This window comes from Loxodonta africana, chromosome 14, assembly GCF_030014295.1.
Source record: "Loxodonta africana isolate mLoxAfr1 chromosome 14, mLoxAfr1.hap2, whole genome shotgun sequence".
In the NCBI taxonomy this organism is placed as follows: domain Eukaryota; kingdom Metazoa; phylum Chordata; class Mammalia; order Proboscidea; family Elephantidae; genus Loxodonta; species Loxodonta africana.
The window spans coordinates 4663459-4690911 of NC_087355.1; the positions used below are offsets into that span (position 1 = coordinate 4663459).

Consider the following 27453-nt stretch of genomic DNA (forward strand, 5'->3'; position numbering starts at 1 on the left):
TGGAATCAACTCGATGACAACAAGAACAACAAATAAATGGAAGGACATTGTATGCTCATGGATTGGCGGGGCTTAATATTGTCAGGATGTCCTAATGTAATCTATAGATTCAATGCAAATCATAAAGCCAATTCTCACATTTATATGGAATGGCAAGGGGCCTTGAAAAGCCAAAGCAATCTTGAAAAAGAACAAAGTAGAAAGACTCAGACTTCCTGGTCTCGAAACATATTATAAACTACAATAAGCTTCAGTTCATTTTTTTTAATTGTGGGAAATATATATATAAAACAAAACATTTGCCAATTCAACAATTTTTACATGTATAATTCAGTGACATTGATTACATTGATCATGTTGTGCCACCATTACCATTATTCTTCTCCAAATTATTCTACCACCATTAACAGAAACTCAGTGTCCCCCTAAACAATGATTCCTCTTCCTCCCTCAGCTCACCCTCCCCTGGGGACAACTAATAGATTTCAGTTTCTACACATTTGCCTATTTTATATAAAGGGGATCATACAATATTTGTTTTTTGGTGACTGATGTATTTCACTTGGCATAACATTTTCAAGGCTTATCCCTGTCATGGCATGTATCAGGACTTCATTTCTCTTTACGGCTGAGTTATGTTCCGTTGTATGTATGTTTATCCATTCATCTGTTGATGGGCATTTAGGTTGTTTCCACTTTTGGGCTATTGTGAATAGTGCTGCAACGAACATTGGTGGACAGATTTCTGTTGGTGCTCCTACCCTCACTCCTTCTGGCTATATACCTAGGATTGAGATAACTGGGTTATATGGCAGATCTATGCTTAACTTTCGAGGAACCACCAAACTGTTTTCCACAGTGGCAACCATTTTGCATTCCCACCAGTAATAAATGAGGGTTCTAATTTCTCCACATTCTCATCAATACCTGTTGTTTCCCATTTTTTTGATTATAATCATCTAGTGGGGGAGTTCATTTTTTACTTACTATGCAACTTCTTTTGTTTGCCACTTTTCTTCTTTTGAACATGTTTCCTTTCTTTACTTCTGGTATTTCTGTGTTTGCACAGGGCTGATGTTCTGGGGACGTTGTCCAGTTTGGTTTAATGGTATCACTTTGAATGTTATTGGTGCTGCATCCCATATTCTTTCAGCCTGGACACATAAATTCTTTAAGTATTTTTTAATTAAAAAATTAAATCATTGAAGATTCATGACTATGTAGCTGTGCTGAAAATGAAGAAACTGAAGCTTGGGTGCATGATATTGTTCAAGTTGCCTTATTTCTGCATATCTTTTTCTTATTCTGATAAGATGAGAAAATAAAAACCAAAGGAAAAAAACCAAACCCATTGCCGTCCCATGGATTCCAATTCTTTTACACTTTTCCCGACTATCTTCATTGTTCTTATGCAAAATATAAAGTATCAAACTATTTTAACCAGACTAAATCATATAAATATATAAAGACCTCCTTGTATCAAAATTAATTAATGATATTAAAGCAAAAGAATCAAATATATAAGGGAGTGAATAAGCATTTTAAGCCTTAAAAAAAAAAAAGCAAACCATTGCCATCAAGTGAATCCCAACTCAGCGGCCCTATAGGTCAGAGGAGAATTGCTCTATCAGGTTTCTAAGGAAGAAGCCCTGGTGGTACAGTGGTTAATGCAATCCACTGGTAAGTGAAAGGTTGGCGGTTCAAAACTATGAGGAGCTTTCTGGAAAAAAGATGTCTCAGTCTGCTTCCGTAGAGATTTACAGCTCTGGAAACCCTATGGGGTTGCTATGAGTCAGAATCAACTGGAGGCCAGTGGGTTTGGTTGGTTTTGAATCTTTATGGGAGCAGACTGTCACATCTTTCTCCTGTGGATTAGCTGGTAGGTTTGAACCTCCAACCTTGAGGTTAGTAGCCTAGGGCTTAAATACTGTGTCACCAGGGCCCCCTTTTTAAGCCGTAAACAACAAAACCAAACCCATTGCTGTCAATTAGATTCCGATTCATAATGACCCTATATGGCAGAGTAGAACTGCCCCATAGGGTTTCCAAGGAGCGGCTGGTGGATTCTAACTGATGACCTTTGGGTTAGCAGCCAAGTTCTTAACTACTGTGCCACCAGGGCTCCTTTTAGGCCATAGAGAGCAATAAGTTCTAATTATGATTTGTGTGACTTGGGACTAAGACCTCAGATTTTCAAAAAATCTTTCCTCTAAAATAAAAATAAAAGTCATGATCTCTTTTAATTTTTGGTTAAAATCGCTAATAAAAATAAGTATCAGTTCACAGTTACCAAGAAGAAATAAAGTGATTAAGCAAACAATAATTAGAATAGGCTCTATCCTCCTAAAATGTAACTATTCCAAAGGAAATATTTTGTAGAATGTATTTGACCTTTCAAAATGCTCTATGTAAAGAACAAAAAAAAAAATCAGAATCTAGATGATTAGGACCCGTTATTTTAGTAGAAATCTTACAAAGATATGCTTTTATTGCTTAATCAAAGATGCATGTTATCATACCTAGCAAACAGATGGCAAGTTTATTTGTAAGAACATTGTTTAGACAACGGGTTTACTATTTCCTTTAAGGAAAAGACGTTCAAGTGGAAAAAATGCCCATTTGTACAAAGCTAAAAAAGCCACCTCACTATACTTAGAAAGGAAAAGAAAAAACCTCAAACTGTCAGGAGGCTTTAAGGTCATTTAGTCCAGTCCTTTCATTTTTCAGGTAAATCCGTGGCCAGATCTAGTAGTATCTGCAGCAGAACCAGGACCACAATCCAGGCCTCCCAGTTTCAAATTTAAGACTCTATGACACCTAATAGTCCATGTGCCCTCAAATTAGAGAAAACTAAGGCAGCAAAATAAGGGAAGTGTGTACAGTAAACGAGAAAGTCTTTAAGAAATAATGTCAACAGAAAAATAAATCAGAGCAGAAAAGCCCATACACAAGTGTGTATATCCAAGGAAAGTCTATGCCCACATATTAATTATCAAAAGAAACAAATCAAACCAACTGCCATCAAGTTATTCCGACTCATACAGACCCTATAGAGTGGGTGCATTGTTGAAAATAGTTGCTTTTTGTTTTTACTTACTGTTCTACTGTTGTTTATGGTTCCTTGTATGCTCATTATATATAGACAACAAACAAACAAAAAATAACCCATCCTTAAAGGACAATAAAAAGATTTAACTTTGACAGGAAACAAACGATAGGCAACATCTGGCAGGCAGAAAAAAAAATCTACAGGGAAAACACAAATCCTACTTCTAAACTTATTTAGGTTTGAAAAAATAGAATAGTGTTTATGTAAAAAAAAAAAATTTTTTTTTCTTTTTTTGTAAAGGAAGGAGGGGCTTATTCCTGCTTCTTTGAGCAACCTTGTTCCCAAGACTTAGCACATTCTTTTTAAGTGGCAATTTACTCTCTTTCCAGAAACTTATGTGAACCCGCCCGGAACAATTTTATTTTTCATAATCATGAAAGTATTGTCAAGAATGTCCCTTAAGACAGGGTTTCCAACCAGAGCAATTAGCAAAGAGATTCGGGACCTCAAACCCCAAGGGAAGTGTGTGGCTCTTTGAAGAGGGAACATCAAAGGAAGGAAATTACTACTGAAGTTTCTTACCCAAGGAGAGATCTCAACACTACATGTTTCCTGCTAAAAGAGCATTCGCAATGACTCTCCAATAAATAAGACAGCCCAGCAGGTTGCATTTAGGTGATTCCTAATGGTTCCCTTCTAAGTTACTTTGGTTTGCAGGGTCTGTGTCCTTGGACTTACATGTGAGTCTGACAGCTCTGGGTCGACTGCCTGACCCACACGTGGGCTAGACCCCCCACTGCTCTGTGACCTTGGGCAACACATTCACCATCTATAAAATGGGCATGAGAACTGGAGCACAGCCCCTCAATGGACTCTTGTGAGGACTACACGGCACAAGTTCAGTAAAGTGCACTCCCAGAAAGAAAGCGTTGTGTGGAAAGGTAATCACAAATGCCCACACTCTCACCATCTTCATGAAGTGCCCCCACAAGCTGGCCTCATGCACCAGCTCCTAGAGCTCAGTAAGGAGCCTAAGGATCTAGTGTGCCACCACCTGCACGGGGACCCAGGTCTTGGGACCAAGGCCATCCCCACTCTCCCGCCTAAACCTGTGCTCCAATAATTACTATTTAAACAAACAAATAAACAAAAAAAAACCCAAACCCACTGCCGTCGAGTCAATTCCGACTCATTGCAACCCTATACTGTTTACCAAGTACAAAAATACACATCCAAATCTTGCTGAAGAAAATTCTAAGACGAGTCTAAGAAAACACCTAATGTCTATCCACAAATATTTATCATGTGCCTATTATGTGCCAGACATTCTGCTATGCACGGGAAGTACGAAGGGGAGCAGGAAGCAGCCCCTGCCCTCACAGAGCCCACAAACCGGCAGGGCACTGAAACTGTGGCCGCTACCATCATTCACCCAACATCAAACGCCTCCTATCTACCGGTCAGGCATCTCCAGGGAATGGGGTGCAGGAACAAAGAAGATGTGTCCCTTCGGCTTGTGCAGCACAACCCCAGGCAGCTGGGCCCACAGTGAGTGACCATCACCAGGCATTTAATACTAGTACTGATATTAGCACATGATTTACTAAAAAAAATTGTCACATTCAAACTTACCCCTGGAATACCACTCTCATTTACATTATAATATGCTTCTTTGGTGGGAGATGGAGAAAGTGGGAACCACACACAGCCCTGGGTGCATGCGTGGGAGGGCACCATGGTGGAGACTGCTGCAGAGACCCAGGAGGCAGCTCCCGACAGAGGTGCCAGGAGCCTTCACGGAGAGGCAGTATGAGACTGGGCTGTGAGGAGAGTGGGTTTCAGTAAGGCCAAAGAAGAATGCAAAAGAGTGTTAAGTCTAAGGAACATTGCAAGAGGCTGTGAGTGGTGGGAAGTGAAGGGCCAGGAGGGCAGTGGCTGGGGAAGCAGCTGAGGGCTTGCAGAGGACTGTCATCCTGACCACAGGCTGGCTAATCTATGAGCATACTGACGGAGCACAGTATAATCAATAGGACTTCATGTGGTACCATGGAAACAAAAGCTGGCCTTTAAACCATAACTTACTAATTGGATCATTAATTTTTTTCTTTCTTCATTATGCAAGGTATTTTTTCTCATACACACAGATACACACACTCACTTCTTAAAGTGTGTTATAGAAACAACAATAGTGAGTGTTGAGAACTAGGTTTAATTACATTCTATCCAAGTATACAGAATTAGGTATCTTAAGAATTGTTTGACCTTAGTAATTTAGGGTAAAACATACACAAACTTCAAATCTTCATATGGATTCCTTAGCTCATAAGTAGGAAGTCCACCACTGCAAATATTTTAGTCTTAGAACATTGCTGATGTGCATGTATTGTTGAAATGGACCTGTTGTCACTGAACTTCAGACAAGAAGTCCCAGGGCCAGGGCTTGAGCTGTGCCTTCCCTCCATAACATACTTACTAAGTCTGACTTTCACTAGAAATTACAGAATGATCAAGTGGATCAATATTGCCCTATCATATATATAAAAAAAAATAATCAACAATGAAAAAAGATAAAGTTCATATATAGAATTATGAAACCAATGCAATGTGACTTCTCAGCTTGTTTGGCCCACTAAACTGCTTCATAGGGCTGCTTCGGAGGGCAAAGGTCAGGGGATGCATCTTAAGAGCTGAAGTCACTAGACAAATACCAAGGAACTCTCTGGAGAGGAATAAAGCATTAGGTAGAGCTTCGAAATCTGTCAATGAACAAGCTGCCCTGTGTTTTGGAAACTGGACAGTTTTTCTCTATAAATCCAGGCTATTTTTTGTAACATCTTCTCTCTACGCTGACCAGTCAGTTGTTGTTGCCAGCTGCCATGGAGGTGACTCTGACTCCTGGCGACCTTATGTACAGAACAAAATGTTGCCCAGTCCTGCATCATCCTCACACACAATTACCAGCAAGTTCGAATCCATCGCTGCAGCTATTGTGTCAATTCATCTCACCGAGGGTATGCTTTGCACTCTTGGCCCTGTACTTCACCAAACGTGTCCTCTGGTAGCAATTGTTCCCTCCTGATGACGTGTTCAAAGCAAGCAAGTTGGACAATGATCTGTTGTCATTGACTAATATTCAGAAGTAGATCACTAAGCCTTTCTTCCTAGTCTGTCTCAGTTTCTCTTTCTAGTCTTCCTAGTCTGTCAGCTCCGCTGAAACCTCTCCACCGTGGGTGACCTCTAGACACTGAAATCGAAAACTATGTCAATACCATCAAGTAGATGTGTTTAATGAGAAAAACAAAAGCTACAATGTCTGCTTTTCTGTAAGCCTTCTAGAATGGTGCAGGCCAACTGCATAGCAGCCCCTGCATAGTGGTTTAACATTATGCTTGTCTGACTAGATACCTCTGATGTCAATCTACTTCAAAGCCATTGCTAAACAGTTGTTAGATAAGAATAATTTTCTATCACTATAAATGTAGACCAGATGAAATCTGGTAACCCAGATCTACAAGAGCACATGACTTATCCCAAAACATACAAATATCTTCCAACTGGCAAAAAAGTTATTTTCTATATTAGATATTGGAATTATACAATTATTCATTTTAGGTTGAATTTTGGGAAGTAAAACAATTTCTAGGAGTGAATTTTGTTAAAGTTTATGAGAGTTGCTATGAAATACAATACACAACACGAAAAATAAAAAGACAGTTTTGTATTTACTGGGCCATGGATGGATGAGTGACAATGGATGACATCACTAATAGGCAATTAGAACACCCAGCATTCCAAAATGGTTTAATAATTTGTTTTGAAGAAATAACTTCCAAAAGAACAAAAGGAGAATCTAAATATTTATTTGGATTGTTAACATGCTGAAGTAAAGTTAAATATATCAAATAAAGAAATTTATTCAAACCTGAAAAAGGCATCAAATATTTAGTCACAACTTAGAAATGGAATTGGTTCCAAAAGTTTATCTGTAAATGAATTATTTGGAACAGTGCACTTCCCCATTTCCTGTGGGAATGTTGTAGACAGTAGTGATGCTTCCAGAGGAACATAAAACTGGGTAAAGTAATAGGCATACTTAAGGCTGGGCAGTGTAATGGTAAAAGAACGTGAACTCTACAGAGTCAAATGTCCCTGGACTTCAATCCTGCTCTGCGTGTTATCAGCACTGTTTCCACAAGATATGCTCCAGCCAGAAGTGGGCCTCCACGGAACAAGTCACACTCTTACCTGTAACATGATTGTAAAATCTACAGCTGGAGAAACACTGCTTTTTTGTGACCAGGGAAAAACCCACTACTGTCCTTGGCGTGGCTCAGACGGGGCTCGAGTGCATGGGGTTGGAGTCAGGGAGCACTATTCCATCAACAACTCTGATGGAATTAACATGATCTCAGGCAAGGAATATCATTTTTTCAAGACTATACTTTTTATACTTAGTCTTTTCAGATGTTTTTGATTCTGAAATTGTTTATAACGAATATGTAGCCCTAATGAGGATTAAGATGATGAGGCCTGGTTTTAATAAGGGCAAGGTTCAAGTGACCCAAATAAGCTTTTCTCATGTTTAGCTATGATTTCCAAATATCAGGAGAACTCCCTCCAAAAAAAAATCCTATACTGCAATTACATTATCATAGTCATTTCCTTTTTTCTTTTTTACAAGTGACAGGAAGCATTTGTAACAAGACAGATCTACATGGATCAATAATATGTCCTTGTTTCTACCCAGAGCATTACAGGGATCTATCCATGAAATACATCTCTTTAGGAACATAGGTGCAGGGCTGCATTCGTAATTTACCCCTCAGGAAAGAAGTCTGTAAGACAAACAGGACACAGAGAGATAAGGCCCATGGGAGCCCCGACAATTGAATCCAGTCAAGAGAACTGTTCATTGAATACTTAAGACTGAGAACAACTATGGACAGAATGATCATCAAGAAAAACTCTTTGAAGATGTTATGAATAACTGCTTCAAAATCAGAATAGCATAAATTCATAATGGGGTTTCTCTCTCACTGAGATACTACTTTAAGCTCAGATGTTACTACAATTAAATAAAACACAAAGACAGTTAAGTAGCACACTATTTGAAGAGAAGTTAGATTAAGATAGAGAAAATACCAAATTCATTGTTGACACATTTTTAAAAATAATTTTTATTGTGCTTTCAGTGAAAGTTTACAAATCAAGTCAGTTTCTCACACAAAAACTTATATACACCTTGCTACATACTCCCAATTACTCTCTCCCTAATGAGACAGCCCACCCCTCCCCCTACTTCATTGTTGACACTTTTGTTGTCGTATGCTGTTGAGTCGATTCTGACTCATAGCGACCCTATACGGCAGAGTAGAAGTGCCCCATAGTGTTTCTTAGGCTGTAATTTTTACAGGAGCAGATTGCCAGGTCTTTTTTTCCACAGAGCCGCTGGTGGGTTCAAACCACTGACCTTTCAGTTAGCACCTAAGCGTTTAACCACTGTGCCACCAAGGGCTCCTTTTGTTGACACTAATTCTCTACAGGACTGGACACTTCCATGAAAAATGCTTCTTTTTTCCCTAATTCATCAATTAGGGTGATTATTGGAGACATAACAACTACATTTTGGGGCAGATCTATGTACAATTCCACTTCAACCTGCTCAAAACCATATTTTAAGTAAGGTACCATGAAATTGTTTGTTTGTTTACTGTGGAAAGCAGAAAGACACAGCAACTCAAGAGATTTGCTTAAAACTCTTACAATGCCTTTTCACTAAATCATATTTCCATTCGCATAAAATGTCTCTCATGCAAGGAAGCTTTAGTGTTATAGTTAGGAAAACATACAGAAAATCTTGAATTAAAACACACATATATAACATTTTTTATCTCTTAATTTTGATAAAATTATGAATCACCTAACCTGCATCATTCTTTTTGTTGTCAATTATCATTTTTATCCTGGAGGTATTTTATGGGCTCCGCTCAACTCTATGGATTTGCCTGCATTATTGTCTTAAAAAATAATAAAATTAGAGATAAAACACTAATCAATGAGCCAGCAATTGTGGCACATTGGATGTGATTACCGTGTATCCTCACCTTTCTCTGGTGGCCTTCTGCAGAATCTTCATTCCCACTAGACTGCAGGACTTCCCTTCCAACTGTCTTTCTTTCAAGATGGTGCCCTCCAACTGTACTTCACCAAACAGCCCATAGGCATCTTGCACAAGAAGACAGACTCTGCAAAAAAGCATTCATATTTGTTCTGCTAGTAGACAATTTGTGATTCAATACAAAGGCCAGGATTTCCCTTCTTTTTTAGACATCTATTGTAGTTATTTTCCTAAGTAGGTGAGTCAGGGTGAATGAAAATGGATTCAAGCATTTACTTTTTGGATTTATACATGCAGATGTTTGGATCATAACAAAGTACAGAAGGAGATACAATTCTATTTTGGCATACAACTAAACCCTAAGCCAAATTTGGTTTAAAAGCACACACATAAAAAAATCCTCTCAAATCATACATTATTGTTCCCCAGGTAGAGAATGTCTTCAGTTCCCATTTTTATCCTGTTTCCCATGACAGGAAACACACTGTGTTGATGTTCAATACTGAGAAAAGTTTCAGTGTATCATTATGATGAGAACAGCAATTAGGAGCTTTCTCTGAGAAGGTACATATTTACCGACATGCTACACACAACAGGATAAAAACCAGTGTTGTAGCTGGCAGCAAACTAGACACGATGGGTATGGGATTCCCACTAATTTTAAGTCAGAAGATGGTATTCGTGAAAATGAACTTATGACTGAATTCCAATCCTTTCACTTCATAATTCAGGTAAATAACGTCTTCTTTTTTCTATCATGAAATGACACATACTCAGAAAACATTTCATAGAGTCTGAAAAAAATTTACCCAGCAATAACACCACTAAATAGATTGTGGGGCATAAAGCTCTTCCAAAGATGAGAATATAAAGGTAAGTGCCAATAGCATCCCTCTAGTTGTGACAACCAAAAATGTCTCCAGACATTGCTAAGTGTTCTCTGGGGGCAGAATCATCCGCCAGTTGGGAACCTCTGGATTACAAAAACCCTCTCCTAATCCTGCCCACACATCTATTAGTCTGTCATACTATGGTGGCTCATGTGTTGCTGTGATGCTGGAAGCTATGCCACTGGTATTTCAAATACCAGCAGCGTCACCCATGGTGGACAGGTTTCACTGGAGCTTCCAGACTAAGACAGACTGGGAAGAAGGACCCAGTGATCTACTTCTGAAAAAACTGGCCAGTGAAAACCTAATGAAAATAGCAGCACCGGAAGATAAGCCCCTCAGGTTGGAAGGCACTAAAAATATGACTGGGGAAGAGCTGCCTCCTCAAAGTCAAGTTGAACTTAATGATGTGGATGGAGTCAAGATTTTGGGACCTTCATTTGCTGATGTAGCATGACTCAAAGTGAGAAGAAACAGCTGCAAACATCCATTAGTAATGAGAACATGGAATGTACAAAGTATGAATCTAGGAAAAATGGAAGAATAGGAATACCAGAACACTTAATTGTACTCATGAGGAACCTGTACATAGTCCAAGAGGCAGTCGTTTGAACAGAACAAGGGGATACTGTGTAGTTTAAAGTCAAGGAAAGGTGTGTGTCAGGTTTGTATCCTTTCACCATACTTACTCAATCTGTATGCTAAGTAAATAATCCAAGAAGCTGGACCATATGAAAAAGAACAGTGCAGCAGGATTGGAGGAAGACTCATTGACAACCTGCTTTATGACAACCTTGCTTGCTGAAAGTGAAGAGGACTTGAAGCACTTACTGATGAAGATCAAAGACTACAGACTTCAGTATGGATTACACCTCAATATAGATAAAACAAAAATCCTCACAAATGGGCCAATAAGCAGTATTATGATAAATGCAGAAAGAAGTGACATTGTCAAGGATTTCATTTTGCTTGGATCCACAATCAATGTCCGTGGAAGCAGCAGTCAAGAAATCAAACAATGCATTGCATTGGGCAAATCTGTTGCAAAAGACCTCTTTAAAGTGTTAGAAAGCAAAGATGTTACTTTAAGGACTAAGGAGGTATGCCTCACTCAAGCCCCAGTGTCTTCAATCGCCTCATATGCATGTGAAAGCTGGGCAATGAATAAGGAAGACCAAAGAATTGATGCATTTGAGTTATATTTTTGGTAAGAATATTGAATATACCATGGACCGCCAGAAGAATGAACAAATCTGTCTTGAAAGGAGTACAGGCAGAATGCTCCTTATAAGCAAGAATGGCGAGACTTTATCTCATGCACTTTGGACATGTAATCAGGAAGGACCAGTCGTAAAGTAGAGGGTCAGTGAAAAAGACCCTCAATAAGTGGATTGACACAGTGGCTGCAACAATGGGCTCATGCATAACAACTACTATAAGGATGGTGCAGGACCGGACGGTGTTTCATTCTGTTGTGCATAGGGTCACTGTAAGTCGGAACTGACTTTATGGCACCTAACAACAATAACAACTCCTAATCCTATATCTTATTTATAAAGTAAACTTTCATTAAAAAAAAAACTCTGATCATACCCCACATGCTAACAAATCTTCATGTGTCTCCAGTGCCTAGGTCAGTCATTTTTCAAATTGTTTGACCACATTCTGCAGCACGTTACATTATAACCCTACAAACATATGTGAATGTGTATATATGTATAAGTGAAGTGACTATGTATGATGCACTCTGAGATTTTATTTTTCTCTTGTAATCTTTTCCATAAAATAAAAATTCTAGTTAAAACATACTAACTTGATTTCATGTTCAACTAATGGGTCATGTCTGTGTGGGGTCATGTCTACATTCTGAAAAACACTGTTCTAGACCCTAGCCTAGATGACAGAGTGCAAACCCTTGAACTTCACATCCAAGACAATGCATCTCCAACCATCTTTGCAGTTCTGCTACAGTTCTACCTCATGTGCCCTGCACTCACTGGTAGCTCAAACTTTGTAAAGCAAACTGACACATAAAAGTTACCCCTGTACATTTTAGACTGGAGTGTGTACAGTCTGCAGACATGTATATTAAAATAACTGGACTGAAGTATATTTTATGTATCATAAAGTTTGTCGTTCTTGTTGTTAGGTGCCGACAAGTTGGTTCCGACTCATAGCGACCCTATGCACAACAGAACGAAACACTGCCTGGTTCTGAGCCATCCTTACAATCATTGTTACGCTTGAGCTCATTGTTGCAGCCACCGTGTCAATCTACCTCGTTGAGGGTCTTCCTCTTTTCCTCTGACCCTGTACTCTGCCAAGCATGATGTCCTTCTCCAGGGACTGATCCCTCCTGACAACATGTCCAAAGTATGTAAGACACAGTCTCGCCATCCTTGCTTCCAAAGAGCATTCTGGTTGTACTTCTAAGACAGATTTGTTCGATCTTTTGGCAGTCCATGGGATATTCAATATTCTTTGCCAACACCACAATTCAAAGGCGTCAATTCTTCGGTCTTCCTTATTCATGGTCCAGCTTTCACATGCATATGATGCGATTGAAAATACCATGGCTTGGGTCTGGTGCACCCTAGTCTTCAAGGTGATATCTTTGCTCTTCAACACTTTAAAGAGGTCATTTTGCAGCAGATTTACACAAATGCAATGTGTCTTTTGATTTCTTGACTGCTGCTTCCATGGCTGTTGATTGTGGATCCAAGTAAAATGAAATCCTTGACAACTTCAATCTTTTCTCTGTTTATCATGATGCTGCTCATTGGTCTGGTTGTGAGGATTTTTGTTTTCTTTATGTTGAGGTGCAATCCATACTGAAGGCTGTGGTCTTTGCTCTTCATTAGTACGTGCTTCAAGTCCTTTTTACTTTCAGCAAGCAAGGTTGTGTCATCTGCATAATGCAGGTTGTTAATGAGTCTTCCTCCAATCCTGATGCCCCGTTCTTCTTCGTATAGTCCAGCTTCTTGGATTATTTGCTCAGCAATATGGTGAAAGAATACAACGCTGACGCACAGCTTTCCTGACTTTAAACCAATCAGTATCCCCTTGTTCTGTCCAAATAACTGCCTCTTGATCTATGTAAAGGTTCCTCATGAGCACAATTAAGTGTTCTGGAATTCCCATTTTTTGTAATGTTATTCATAATTTGTTATGATCCACACAGTCGAATGCCTTTGCATAGTCAATAAAACCCAGGTAAACATCCTTCTGGTATTCTCTGCTTTCAGCCAGGATCCATCTGACATCAGCAATGATATCCCTGGTTCCACGTCCTCTTCTGAAACCGGCCTGAATTTCTTGCAGTTCTCTGTCGATATACTGCTGCAGCCGTTTTTGAGTGATCTTCAGCAAAATATTGCTTGCCTGTGATATTAATGATATTGTTCTATAATTTCCACATTCGGCTGGATCACCTTTCTTGGGAATAGGCATAAATGTGGATCTCTTCCAGTCAGTTGGCCAGGAAGCTGTCTTCCATACTTCTTGGCACAGACGAGTGAGCACTTCCAGTGCTGCATCTGCTTGTTGAAACATCTCAATTGATATTCCATCATTCCTCGAGACTTGTTTTTTGCCAGTGCCTTCAGAGCAGCTTGGACTTCTTCCTTCAGTACCATCAGCTCCTGATCATATGCTACCTCTTGAAATGGTTGAACATCGACTAATTCTTTTTAATATAATGACTCTGTGCATTCCTTCCATCTTCTTTTGATGCTTCCTGCATCATTTAATATTTTCCCCATAGAATCCTTCACTATTGCAACTTGAGGCTTGAATTTTTTTCTTCAGTTCTTTCAGCTTGAGAAACATCAAGCGTGTTCTTCCCTTTTGGTTTTCCATCTCCAGCCTCTTTGCACATGTCATTATAATACTTTACTTTGTTTTCTCGAGCCATCCTTTGAAATCTTCTGTTCAGTTCTTTTACTTCATCAATTCTTTCTTTTGCTTTAGCTGCTCGACATTCAAGAGCAAGTTTCAGAGTCTCCTCTGACATCCATCTTGGTCTTTTCTTTCTTTCCTGTCTTTTCAATGACCTCTTGCTTTCTTCATGTATGATGTCCTAAAGTTTACCCATGGCCAATTCAGTGATGTTTTAGTAACTTCACTGATTAATACAGCCATCACCATAAATCAATTTTAGAATATTTCCATACTCCCAATAAGATCCCATGTACGCATTTACAGTTCATCCCTGTTCTCACCCTTAGCCTCAGGTAAACCATTAATCTACTTTCTGTCTCTATAAATTTTCCTTTTCTAGATATTTCATATAAAGGAAATCATACAACATGTGGTCTCTTGTGTTTGGCCTGTTTCACTGAGCATAATGTTTTTGAAGTTAATATATAATGTAAGATGTCATAGTGCTTTATTCCTTTTTATAGCTGCAGTCTTACATTGCATGAACATACTACATTTTGTCTAAAAGTCCCTCAGCTAGTGAATGGACTAGCTGAGGGACTTCTAGGTTGTTTCGAATTTTGGGGTATCACAGACAATAATGCTATGAACGTCTCTGTGGAAATCTTTGTGTGGACATATGCTTTCATATCTTACCTTCCCACCAGCAGTGGACAGGGGTTTCCACTTCATCCAGATCCCTGGAAACATTTGTTACTGTTTGTGTTTTTTGATTATAGCTGTAATGTGGTATCTACTCTAGTGGATGTAATGTGGTATCTCATTGTGTGTGCATGTGTTTTTAAATAACGTTTTATTGTGTTATTGGTGAAAGTTTACACAGCAAATTAGCTTCCCATTTAACAATTACTAAACAAATTGTTCAGAGACATTGGTTTCATTTTTCACAGCGTGTTAACGTTCTCATTAATTCCTTTCTGGATGTTTCACTTCCAGTAATGTGGTTTCCCTGTCCCCTTTCCTTCTTATCTTTGCTTTAGAGTAATTGTTGACCATTTGGTCTCATGTAGATGACTTTTCAAAGGTGTGCTACTGGTAGTATTCTGCTATTCAGCTAAAAGGTGACCTCAGGGGGTAGTTTTGTTTCAAGGTTTATGGAGTACCTCAGGGTGACAGTCTTGGGGAGTTCTGTAGTCTCAACCAGTCCAGTCAGTGTAGACTGTTTAAGAATTTGAGTTCTATTCCACATTTTTCTCCCCTTATATCAGAATTCATCTATTGTAGGCCTAATCGGAATCGTCAATAGTGGTAGCTGGCCATTGTCTAGTTCTTCTGGTCTCAGTGTAGATGAGGTCATGGTTTGTGTAGACTGTTAGTCCTCTAGACTAGCTACGTCACTGAGTCTTTTGTTTCCTTCTTTCTCTTTTTCTCTGAACGAGAAGAGTCTGATTGTTGTATCTTAGATGGCTCTCACAAGCTTTTAAGACCCCAGGCACTGCTCATCAAACTAGGATGTAGAACATAAACTTTGTGAAGTATATGACACCAATTGACCTAGTTGTCCTACGAGACTATGTTCCTAAGTCTTCAAAACCCAGGAAACCAATCCCATGAGGAGTTTGGTTATGTCTAAGAAGTACTGTAACTGTGCCCCTATGTGTTTTATTATATATATGCACACACATGTATATACACATCCATTAGCCTGTTGCTGTCAAGTCAATTCCGACTCATAGAGACACTATATGACAGAGAAGAACACCCCCATAGGTTTCCAAAGAGCAGCTAGTGGGTTCGAACTGCTGACCCTTTGGTTAGCAGCCGAGCTCTTAACCACTGTGTCACCAGGGCTCTGAATATACACATAGTTACATGTATATATGTACACACACACACACATACATACTTATACATATATATGTATATGTACATACATATATAACCACACCTGTATTTTTTGGTTATTGTTGCAAAATTATATATGTCCTAGGGTTGCTATAAGTCAGAATCAACTCAACAGCAATGGATCTGGTTTTTAACATTTACCAAAAAAGTCCTTTTTGTGTGTGTATTTTTTAGTGACTTTTTTGTTTTTTATTTTAACCTTGGTCAAACTGTGGGCACTTCACCCACAGTCACTGTTACCTTTCCCATCCCCCAAAATAACAAGTGTCCACTATTTAAAGAGTGATTCTCCCTCTCCCCACCCACCCATTCTTGGTAACCACCAATGAATGCTGGTTTCTGTATTTTTACATATTTTTCTCTTTTTATAAAAGTAGGATCATACAATGTCCTTTTGTGATTGATCTATTTCACTCAGCATCCATGTTATGTTTCAAGGATTCATCATTATTCTTTATGGTCGCATAGTATTTCATTGTATAATATACCACATTTTGCTTACTCATTCAGCTGTTGATGGGCACTTAGGTTGTGTCCACCTTTTTGCTGTTGTGAATAGTGCTGCAATGAACATAACCTGTTGCCATCAAGTCAATTCTGACTCACGGCAGCCCTAAAGAACAGAATAGAACTGCCCCACAGGGTTTCCAAGGCTGGGAAGCGGACTACCACGTAATTTCTTCCGAGGAGTGGGTGGTAAGTTCAAACTGCCAACCTTTTTGCTTAGCAGCCGAGTGCTTAACTGCTGTACCATCAGGCCTTACTACAATGAACATAGGTGAGCATATGTCTGTTCATGTCCCTTCTATTATGTCTCTAGAGCATATACCTAGAAGTGGGATTGCTGGATCATAAGGTAGTTCTATTTCTAATTTTTTTTTCAGGAAGCGTCATACCATTTTCCGTAGTGGTTGCTCCATCTTACAGTTCCAGCAGCACTGGGTAAGTGTTTCAGTCTTATTACATCCTTGGCAGCATTTGTGTTTTCTGTTTCATTGGTCAGTGCCATTTTAGCAGGGGTGAGATGGCAGCTCATTGTGGTTTTCATTTTTTCTAATCACTAATGAGATTGAGAATCTTTCCATGTGCTTATTAGGCATTTCTATATCTTCTTTCATGAAGTGTTTGTATATATTGCCCATTTTTTGATTCGGTTGTTTCTCTATTTATTACTGAGTTGTAAGAGTTCTTTATATATCCTGGATATATCTTAAATTGGATATGTGTTTTGCAAGTATTTTCTCTCAGTTTGTAGTTTGCCTTCCCTTTTAAAAATAATGTCTTTTGAAGTGTAAAAGTTTGAAGTTTTTGATGAGTTCCATTTTATCTACTTTAGAAAACACATTTTTAAAGAGCTCCAGAGATTCATTTGATTCTTCATGAAGATCAACTTGTATTCTTCACTGTAGTTCTATAATCTATCAAATTATTTCATAGACTTCCTTTTTAGCAAAGAATTTTGTTATGGACTGAATTGTGTCCCCCCCCCCCCAAAAAAAAAAATCCTGGGTGGGTATAGGGGGTTTCATTTGTTATGTTAATGAGGTGATGCCAGAGTAGGGTGGATCCTAAATATAACTTCTGAGTTATAAAAATTGCAGAATAGACATGGGCACACACACTTTGGGGAAGACAGATGAATGTGAGAACTGTCTAAAATCTAAGGAACACCAAAGAACCAAGGAATACCTGAGGCTACTGACAAGGAAGAAATCAATACAACTAAGACCTCTATTTGGATCTTTAACCTCCAGAACTGTGAGAAAATAAATTTCTGTTCTTTAAAGCCACCCACTTGTGGTATTTGTGTTACAGCAGCACTGGGTAACTAAGACAGAATTTGGTACCAAGGTAGGGTGCTGCTGTAACAAACACCTAAAACTATGAAAGGAGCTTTAGAATCAGGTAATGGGTAAAAACTGGACGAATGTGGATACACTTGATAGTAAGAGCCTGTACTGCCTTGAAGAGCTTGTTGGTAGAATAATGGACATTAAGGACAATTGTGATGAGGGCTCAGAAAGAAATGAGGAATCCTGTAGAGAAAGCCCCTATTGCCATGGACAAAATGCTGCAAACTTTAAATATGGTTCTGGTGAGGCTTTAAAAGAAAATGATGGACACGTGATTGGACTCTAGAGGAAAGGCCATTCTTGTTATAAAGAGGTAAAGAACCTGTCCGGATTGTGTTAGAATATTTTGTGGAAAGTAGAGCTTATAAGCATAAACTTGGATATTTAGCTGAGAAGTTTTCTAAGTCAGATCTTAAAGGGGCAGCGTGGTTTCTCCTTCCTGATAATAGTAAAAAGTGGAAGGAAAGACCTATATTAAGAAATAAACTGTGCGAAAAGAAACCAGAACTTCAAGATTCAGTAGATTCTATTGTAAAAACTAAGAAAGTGTATCATAGAACTGACACCAAGGTGTGGCTATACAATCTTTTCCTAAAGTGATTAGGCTTGTGACCCTAATCCCTTTATTAAAAAACTGGAAGGGACAGAGACAGAATGAAATGAAGAAAAACTGTTTGCCTCTTGGAATTCTATAGGAATTGTACAATTGCAACCAAGCAGAATATGGGCCAGTGAAGCTGCTTGTTGCAAACAACTGTTGTCTTTCAAGAAAAGGAAAAGATCATTCTGGTAACAGTTCAGAGACATAGAGGGAAAAGGAAGACAGATAATGGAGACAGATACATCTACAGGCCAGGAATGCCAAGGATTGTTCCAGCTACTAGAGGCTGAAAGAGAAAAGGAAGGCCTTCTTGCTAGAGCCACACCCTGAATTCCAACTTCCAGGCTCCTGAACTGTGAGAATATAAATTTCTATTCTTTAAAGCCGTCCAACGTGTGGTATTTCTGTTACGGCAGCACTAAGTAACTAAGACACATAGAATTCTGTAATAACCCTTTTTATATTAAATGTCTATAGTTTTAATTTTTATATGCATACAGTTTAAGAATAAAATACTTCTACAAGTTTTGTTATGAAAAACTGTAGTTTTCTGCAACCCGTTTATCCTTTTCAGAAGCAACCACTTTTGTTCCTTTAGCTGATTAGTCAGGTATTAACCTTCATGTTTCCAAATAATATGCTTATATTGATACTTTATGATTTCTCATAATCTATTTACTTTCTACTATGGAAGACAAGGATTTAGCTATTTCTTCTCCCTATACCCACTACACATATTTCCATTCCAATTTTTCCCAAAATAGTCATTTATTATTTTAAATAGATCAACATTTGGTGTTTATATTAATTTTTATAAATGCCATTTACAGATGACTGGTGGAATAAGCTACATACTTCTTTCCAATAGTATGGTGTCCTAAATATTTCAAAGGGCCCTTCTGTTCAAAACAAATAAACAAAAAACACCTAGATCATGCCTAACATGGGTTTTTATTGGGTTGCCGGATTTGTAGGAAGGAAAACCTTCACGGGTCAAAAATCAAACAGATGAACAATGAATGAAGTAAAACCTAAGTCTGAAGCAATGAACTTTAACCACTGTTTTGGCAAAGGGAGTAGAACTCTAAAATCCTTGATTAAGTCCCCAGATCCACAGGGATACCCTGGCTCTCGGGAGAGGGGAAAGGTAAATCTTGTCTAAAAGAAAGCACCTTTAATTAGATCACTAGTTTGCCACAGAGTAGGATCAAACAGGAAACCCTGGTCACATAGTGGTTAAGTGCTATGGCTGCTAACCAAAAGGTCAGTAGTTTGAATCTACCAGGTGCTCCTTGGAAACTATATGGGGCAGTTCTACTCTCTCCTACAGGGTTGCTATGAGTCGGAACTGACTCTATGGCAATGGGTTGAGTTTGGTTTTTTGGTTTAGGATCAAACAAATATGCTCAAATAAAAATCACCAAATACAAGGAAACAAACTATTATGTGGGAGGAGTCTGAATAAGTAACAATAGGCTTGTTGAGGACTCAAGATATTGAAACTAATGGATGTGAGATACAGAATAACTATTTCAAAAAAGTGAAATGACAAAAAATAAATAGGAGACAAGACGCTATCAAAAATGACTTGACAGATTTACAGAAGAATCAAATAGAACTTTCAGAAAGGAAAGTTATAGTTATTGATATAAAAAATAACTGGATAGGTTTAACAAATACATACACCTGAAGAGATAATATTTAACCTGGGTTATATATCTGAGTAAATTACCCAGAATGCAGCCTAAGATTTGAGACAGAAAATATCAGAGAAGGTGAAGAAATAGGACAGAATGATAAGGTCTAACATATGTCTAAATATAGGAGTCCCAGAGGAAGAGGACAGAGAAGTGATAATTTCTAGGTCTAACAACTGAGAATTTTCCCCAACTAATGGAAGAGGTAAATACAAAGGTAAGGGAAGCAAAGCAATTGTCAAATAAGATGACTAAAAGGAAATTCATTCTAATACACACACTGTAATGAAACTACAGAACATCAAAGGTAATGAGAAGATTGTAAAAGCAAGCAGAAAGAAAACACAGAACACCTACAAAGGAATGAAAATTAGATTTACATCAGCCTTCTCAGTTGCACGGAGTGAAGCTGGAAGACAGTGGAATATTTTCAAAAGTCTGAAAGCCCCCTCAGAACTGTGTACCAACAGAGTTATCTTTCAAGGATAACAGTAAAATAAAGACATAAAAGATAATGAAAAATCGAGAATTTTCTGTCTACAGAGCCTAAAATATTTACTAATTACTAAAGCAACTGCTAAAGTAATTTTTAAATTGGGTATTTTAGGAAAAAGGAAAATGATCTCAGAAAAAGGTCTGAGATACAATAAGGACTAATGAGCAAAAATACAGACATGTCAGAACAAAAATGATGGGAAAATTATAACACCTCCACCAATAATAACAACTAAAGCTTGAAGAACTGTAAAGCTGGAGTCAAATGGTGGTCACTGGAGTTCAAATGTTCCAAAATCCTCATATCATTCAGGATGGATATTAAGATAGTAACTCTAGGCCTCATTTAGTTAAAAAAAAAAAAAAAAAAGTGCTGTTAAAACTTAGTGTCGATCTGCACTCCATAAGGTTTTCAATGGCTGTGATCTTTCAGAAGTAGATCACTAAGCCTTTCTTCTGAGGCTCCTCTGTGTGGATGTGAACCATCAACCTTTCGGTAGTTTGTGCCACCCATGTACATGTGGTAAAATTTCAAAGATAACATCCAGAAGAACAGAAATGGGTGTATATGTTCCAAATCACTAGGGGAAAAAAGAAAAAAAAAAAAAACAAGCAAATAAGAAAAGGCAAGGAAAAAGCAGGAATGTAAAGTAATAAGTAAAATGGTAAAAACAACCCTGAGTATACTACAAATAGAATAGAAATGATTTAAACTTGTCAGTTAAAAGACAGAGTTTAACACGGAGTTGCCATATGACCTGGTGATTCCATTCCTAGATATACGCCCCAAAGACTTGAAAGCAGGGACTCAAACAGATACTTGTATATCAGTGTTCATTAAAGCATTGTTAACAGTGGCTAGAGAGTGGAAACAACCCAAATGTCCATCAGCAGATGAGTGGACAAACAAAATGTGGTGTATATGCACGTGAAGATCGTTGAAATGGCAAATGTTTTGTTACCTATATATTTACCACACACATACACACACACAATGTGATGTGTATGCACAATGAAGTATTCAGCCATGAAGAGAAATGAAGTTCTGATACATACTACGACATGGATGAACCTTGGCAACACTGTGCTGAGTGAAATAAGTCAGGCACAGGAGGACAAATATTTCATATCACTTATGTGAGGTGTCTGGAGAGGGCAAATGCAGCGGAGGGAGGGGGGTGTGGCCTGATCAGAAAGGCTACCACATAGCCTGATATCAGCTGATCTCAGGGAGGGAGGAGAGCATGACTCAATCAATAATGCTTATATAACGACACCAATAAGGGCTCTGAACGCCAGAGCTCCAAGAGCTTACTGGTTGGTGAAAGACATTTATACATATGTCCTTTTTGGGACATGGAAGCTCCATGTTGGGAACTCTCTCAGACCTTACCTCATGGTGGTTATTTATATCCTTTTGCTATAAGAAATCTGTAATCATAAGTATAGTCCTTTCTGTGAGCTCTGTGAATCATTCCAGTGAATTATCAAAGCCAGCAGGTGGAAGCGAGGGAGCCCAGGGGAGGCCCCCAAAGTTGCAGCTGACATTCTGGAGGATTAGTGGGAAAATCCTGAATTTGCAGTCAGCAGGTCAGAAGTAAGGGTGTTGTGTGGAGTCCCAAACTTGTGGCTGGTTTCTGCCTATTTGGCAGTCTGAAGGGTGGTATCCTTTTAACTTGTGAGATCTGACCTAGCTCTGGGTGGTTAAGATCAGAAAGAGAGAGTGCCACATGGACAATTAGTGTTAGGGATGACTGAGAATTTGGAAAGTGAGGATTTGATAAATCTTCACATTTTGGGGGAATGGATTTATGTTGATTCTTATACATTAGATTGGTGGTTAATAGGGGCTCAGAGAAGAAGGGGGTGGGGAGTTATTGCTTAAGGGGCACTGAGTTTCTGTTTGAGGTGATGAAAAATTTTGGAAATGGATAGTGGTGATGGTTGGACAACATGGTGAATGTAATTAATGTCAGTGAAATGTACACTTGGTCTCTATTTGCCTGCAGCAATGGATAAGAAGGAGAGTCAGAAATAGGAAAAGGATATGAAATATATTGTTAATTGTCGCCATAAACAACTGCCCCCTTTGCCATGATATCAGAACTCGATGGTGCCTGGCTACCTTTATGGAACATTTTGATCCATGATTCTATAGAAGAACCCTGATCCAAAGGGGGAAAATGCAGAACAGAATTTCAAATTCTCACGGACTCCAGACTTTCTGGGACCTGGAGTCTGGATGAACCCCTGAAACCACTGCCCTGAGATAATCTTTACACCTTAAACCAAAAATATTCCCTGAAGTCTTCTAAAACCAAACGATAACCCCTGAGACTATTGCCCAAAGATACCCTTTGAACTTGGCACTGAAGATACTCCTTGAGGTCACCTTTCAGCCAAATAATAGATGGCTTTATAAAATAAACAATATCGCCAGTGAGTAATGTGCTCCCTTAAACAATCAACTATACATGACCAAATGGTCAACATTTACCAAAAAGCAAAGATGAAAAGGCAAGGAGGGGAACGGAAGCTAGATCAATGAAAACAGAACAAGAACAGGATGAAAATAAGGAGAATGCTGACACATTGTAAAAACTGTAACCAGAGTAACGCAACAATCTGTATAAAAATTGTTAAGTGGAAACCTAATTTACTGTGTAAATTTTCACCTAAAACATAATATTAAAAAAACAAATGAACAATAGTTTGACTAGCAAAGACTGTGTGCCTTAAGCGTTGTGCTCTTTTTAGATCTTTCTATTTGGGATCAAAATTGACTACAGCAACTCAATAGACAGGGAACTTGGCAGTGAGTTTAAGCTGAGTGAAAAAAACTCAATGAACAGTAGTTGATATTTACATTAAGTTACAGAAAAGGCAAAACATATCTATAGTGACGGCAAAGGGCAGAAGGGAATTTTTTGGAGTGATGGAAATTGTCTTGGTGGACACACTTGTCAAAGCTTACTAAATTGCTCACTTAAAATAGGTGCATTTTATTGTACATAAATTATACCTCCAAGAAATTTCTTAAAGAAAAACAAAAACAAAACAGGAGCCAACTTGAAGAGGATCCCACTGGATAAACCTAGAATAATTCTGAGAAGAAGATGGGACAACTTAGATTTGCACCTTTGGAAGTTACTAGGGTACCAACTCATTTTGCTAAAGTCTGGCAAATAATGCGAAAGAATCAAACATTAAAAATGCATAAAAAATTATATGTTTCACAAAAAGGGGCATTTTTCATTGTCATTACTATGAACTTTCAAAGGAAAATTGTGACTTAACGTAAGTGCATCTTTTTTATACCTTCTACATATATTGAAATCCATGTTACTTTCAGACATAACTATTAAATTACATCCACTTTTTTTAGAAAAGCATACAAATGCATTATTGTTTAAGAAAATAAAACTTAAAATCTCACCTTAAACGTGAAATCTTCTCCATTGTAAGGAAAGCTTACTCAACAGTAACCCATAAAAGCTAACTATTAACTCCTGTGTTTTCTACCTGAGCTATGGCAGGCTCTAAATAAACACTCCTTAAAAAAACTCCTTAGAGTGGTGCAAATGGTTAAATGCTTGGCTGCTAACCAAAAGAATGGAGATTCAAGTCTATCCAGAGGCACCCTGGAACAGAGGCTTAGTGATCTACTTCTGAAAAATTAGCCATTAAAAACCCTATGGAGAGGTGGGGCCAATATGGTAGAGTAGTCAGATGAATTCAGTGGTCCCTTTTTTCAACAAAGACCTGAAAAAACAAGTGAATCGATTATATATGACAATCTAGGAGCCTGAAAATCAAAGGCAAAGTTGAGGAATAGTCCTGAGAGGCAGGGGGAGGGAGAGACGGTTCAGAAGCAGCAAGAAGTTGCCAGACCTGACCCAGCGGGAACCGGCACCCTGCAGGCTGGACCAGCTGGTGTTTGCAGTGACGCAAGCAGTGGAGTTTGGGACTGTTTTCCACATCGGGTGAGAGCGAGCAGCGGAGAGTCTACTCAAGCCTCCAGAACCAGTGAAAAGTGGCGCTTAATCAGGAAAAGATAATTACATGCATCTAACCTAAAAAAAAAAAAAATTTTTTTTTTTTTTAACCTACCTCATGGATCAAAAAACAGCCCATTTGAGAAGAAACTCTTCCATTTACCATCTCCCTCCTCACTCTGCACCAGGTCTGGGCCAGCTTCATGCACTGCTGCTTCCCCTGGGCCAGAAGTAGGACCCGTCATATGCAGTGACCCATACTATCTGCCTTGGAGAGGGAACAAATTAAAAGATGGGAAAAAATAATCTGCCAGCTTCCCTAAGCCAGGAACTCAGGGCAGACATGGCTCCTTTGCCTAGGCACAGGCATAAGGGGTTCACGGACTTTGAATGCCTTCTAACCCTGCATAGACCTGTGTGGGCCCATTTCAACAGCATAGGCCCTCATTAGCACAGTACAACAGGGTATATACCTGAAGCCTAACTTCACAGTATCAGCTATATGGTAGAGTGGCAGGCTTGTGACTTTTCACACTGCTCTGCCCATTAAGCAGGGTCCTCACCTACCCACATCAGGGGCCTGAGGACCGGTGGCTCCATTCACACCACCTAGCCACTGGCAAATGGGGTCCAAAAATAAGTGGTGCCTCCCAGTCCTTACAACCAACAGCATTGGGTGCCAATGGTCTGGCTGCAAAACCCACCCACCTATGCACTCTAGGGGACAGGGACACGCTTTCCTCCCAGACACTCAGGGGCAGCCGTCAGCCTCTGCATTGCTCCGCTCAGCATGTGACCCCCTACTGCAGCCAGATACCTGTGCCTACTCCAATCAACCCTGCCTGTCTAGGGCTGTAGGTGAGAACCTGTACCACACACTTGGTGACTGACTACCAGGACACCTGAGCTGAATCCATATGAGAAAAGTAAACTGACTCTTGGCCTGACATACCTAGTAACAGATCTAACCACCTCAAGACAGGACATTAGAGCTACAAAAGCCTCAATAACCAAACTAGCTCACAAAACCAGCCTATATGGGGATATCAAAACAAAACATGAACCTAGGACACAGTAAGCAAACATAAAATAAATACATATAACAATGTATTGATGGCTCAGAGACAACAGGCAATATCAAATCACATAAAGAGACAGACTATAATAGCTTCAGCAAGCTCCCAGAACATAGACTCAAGAAATCTTCTGGAGGAAGAGAATTTATTGGAATTATCAGAGGTAGAATACAGAAGATTAATACACAGAACTCTTCAAGAGAACAGGAAGGAGATCAGGCAAAACACAGAACAAACCAAGGAAAACATAGACAAAGCAAAAGAGGAAATTAAGATTACAGAAGAGCAGTGATAAATTCAATGGGCTGCAAGAATCCATAGAGAAACAGCAAACAGAAATTCAGAAGATTAACAATAAAATTTCAGAATTGGACAACTTAATCAAAAGTCATAGAAGCAGAATTGAGGCACTAGAAGTCAGAATTAGTGAGATTGAAGATAAAGGACTTGACACAAACTTATTTGAGGAAAAATGAGATAACAGAATTTTCAAAAGTGAAGAAACCCTAAAAATTATATGGGACTCTATCAAGAGGAATAACCTATAAGTGATTGATTGGAGTAGAACAGGGGAGAATAAGAGAAAACACAGAGAGAATTGTTGGTGATTCATTAGCACAAAACTTTCCTAATATTGAGAAAGATGAGAAGATATCTATCCAAGATGCTCACTGAACCCCATACAAGGTAGATCCCCAAAGAAAGTCACCAAGACATATTATAATCAAACTTGCCAAAACCAAATATAAAGAGAGAATTTTAAGAACAGCTGGGGATAAACAAAAAGTCATCTACGAAAGAGAGTCAATAAGACTAAGCTTGGCCTCCTCAGCAGAAACCATGCAGGCAAGAAGGCAATGGAATGGCATATATAAAGCCTTGAAGGAAAAACATTGCCAGACAAGAATGATATATCCAGAAAAACTGTCTCTCAAATATGATGGCAAAATTAGGGCATTTCCAGATAAACAGAAGCTTAGGGAATTTGCAAAAACCAAACCAAAATTACAAGAAATACTAAAGGGAGTCCAGTTACAAAAGCAATAACATCAGATAACAACACAAGACTAGAACACAGGACAAAGTGACCAGATATAAACTCAGATAGGGAAGCCACAAAAATTAATCAAAGTGAAAACACTGAAAATGATGAAATGTAAAAGACGATAAGATTAAAACAAAAAAGAGGGGACTAAAAAATGGAGTCATGGATCTTTCATATGGAGGGGAAGTCAAGGTGATATTAAGAAATAAAAGATTGGTTTAAACTTAGAAAAAATAGGGGTAAATATTAAGGTAACCACAAAGGAAACTAACAATCCTACACATCAAAATAAAAAACAAGAATAACATAAAGACTCAGCAAATACAAAATCAACAACAATGAAAAAGATGAAAAGAAATACGTAAAGAAAAATAGCACAGAAAATTAAGCGGAACAAAGAAACTGTCAACACACACACATAAAAGACATCAAAATGACAGGACTAAACTCATACCTATCAATAATTATGCTGAATATAAATGGACTAAATGCACCAATAAAGAGACAATGGTGGAATGGATAAAAAAACATGAGTCGTCTGTATGCTGCCTACAACAGACACATCATAGACTTAAAGACACAAACTAAAACTCAAAGGATGGAAAAAATATATCAAACAACAGTAAAAAAGAGCAGGAGTGGCAATATTAATGTCTGACAAAACAGACTTTAAAGTAAAATCCACCACAAAGGATAAGGAAGGACACTATACAATGATTAAAGGGTCAATATACCAGGAGGACATAACCATAATAAATATTTAGGCACCCAACAATAGGGCTCCAAGATACGTAAAACAAACTCTAACAGCACTGAAAGGAGAGAGAGACAGCTCCACAATAATAGTAGG

General features: G+C 38.6%; 1 protein-coding gene across 5 annotated transcripts in view; it reads right to left on the reverse strand.

Annotated features, from left to right (window-relative positions):
• Positions 1–27453, reverse strand: part of SPIDR (scaffold protein involved in DNA repair) — a 778935-nt gene that overhangs the window by 85375 nt on the left and 666107 nt on the right. For 4 of the 5 annotated variants that reach the window (XM_064267703.1, XM_064267702.1, XM_064267704.1 and 1 more), the window contains one exon: positions 9154–9294. In XM_064267703.1, the coding sequence (XP_064123773.1) occupies positions 9154–9294 (141 nt within the window). Of the gene's footprint in view, positions 1–9153; positions 9309–27453 lie in introns of those variants that run through there. The other variant, XM_064267706.1, reaches the window with a different exon arrangement.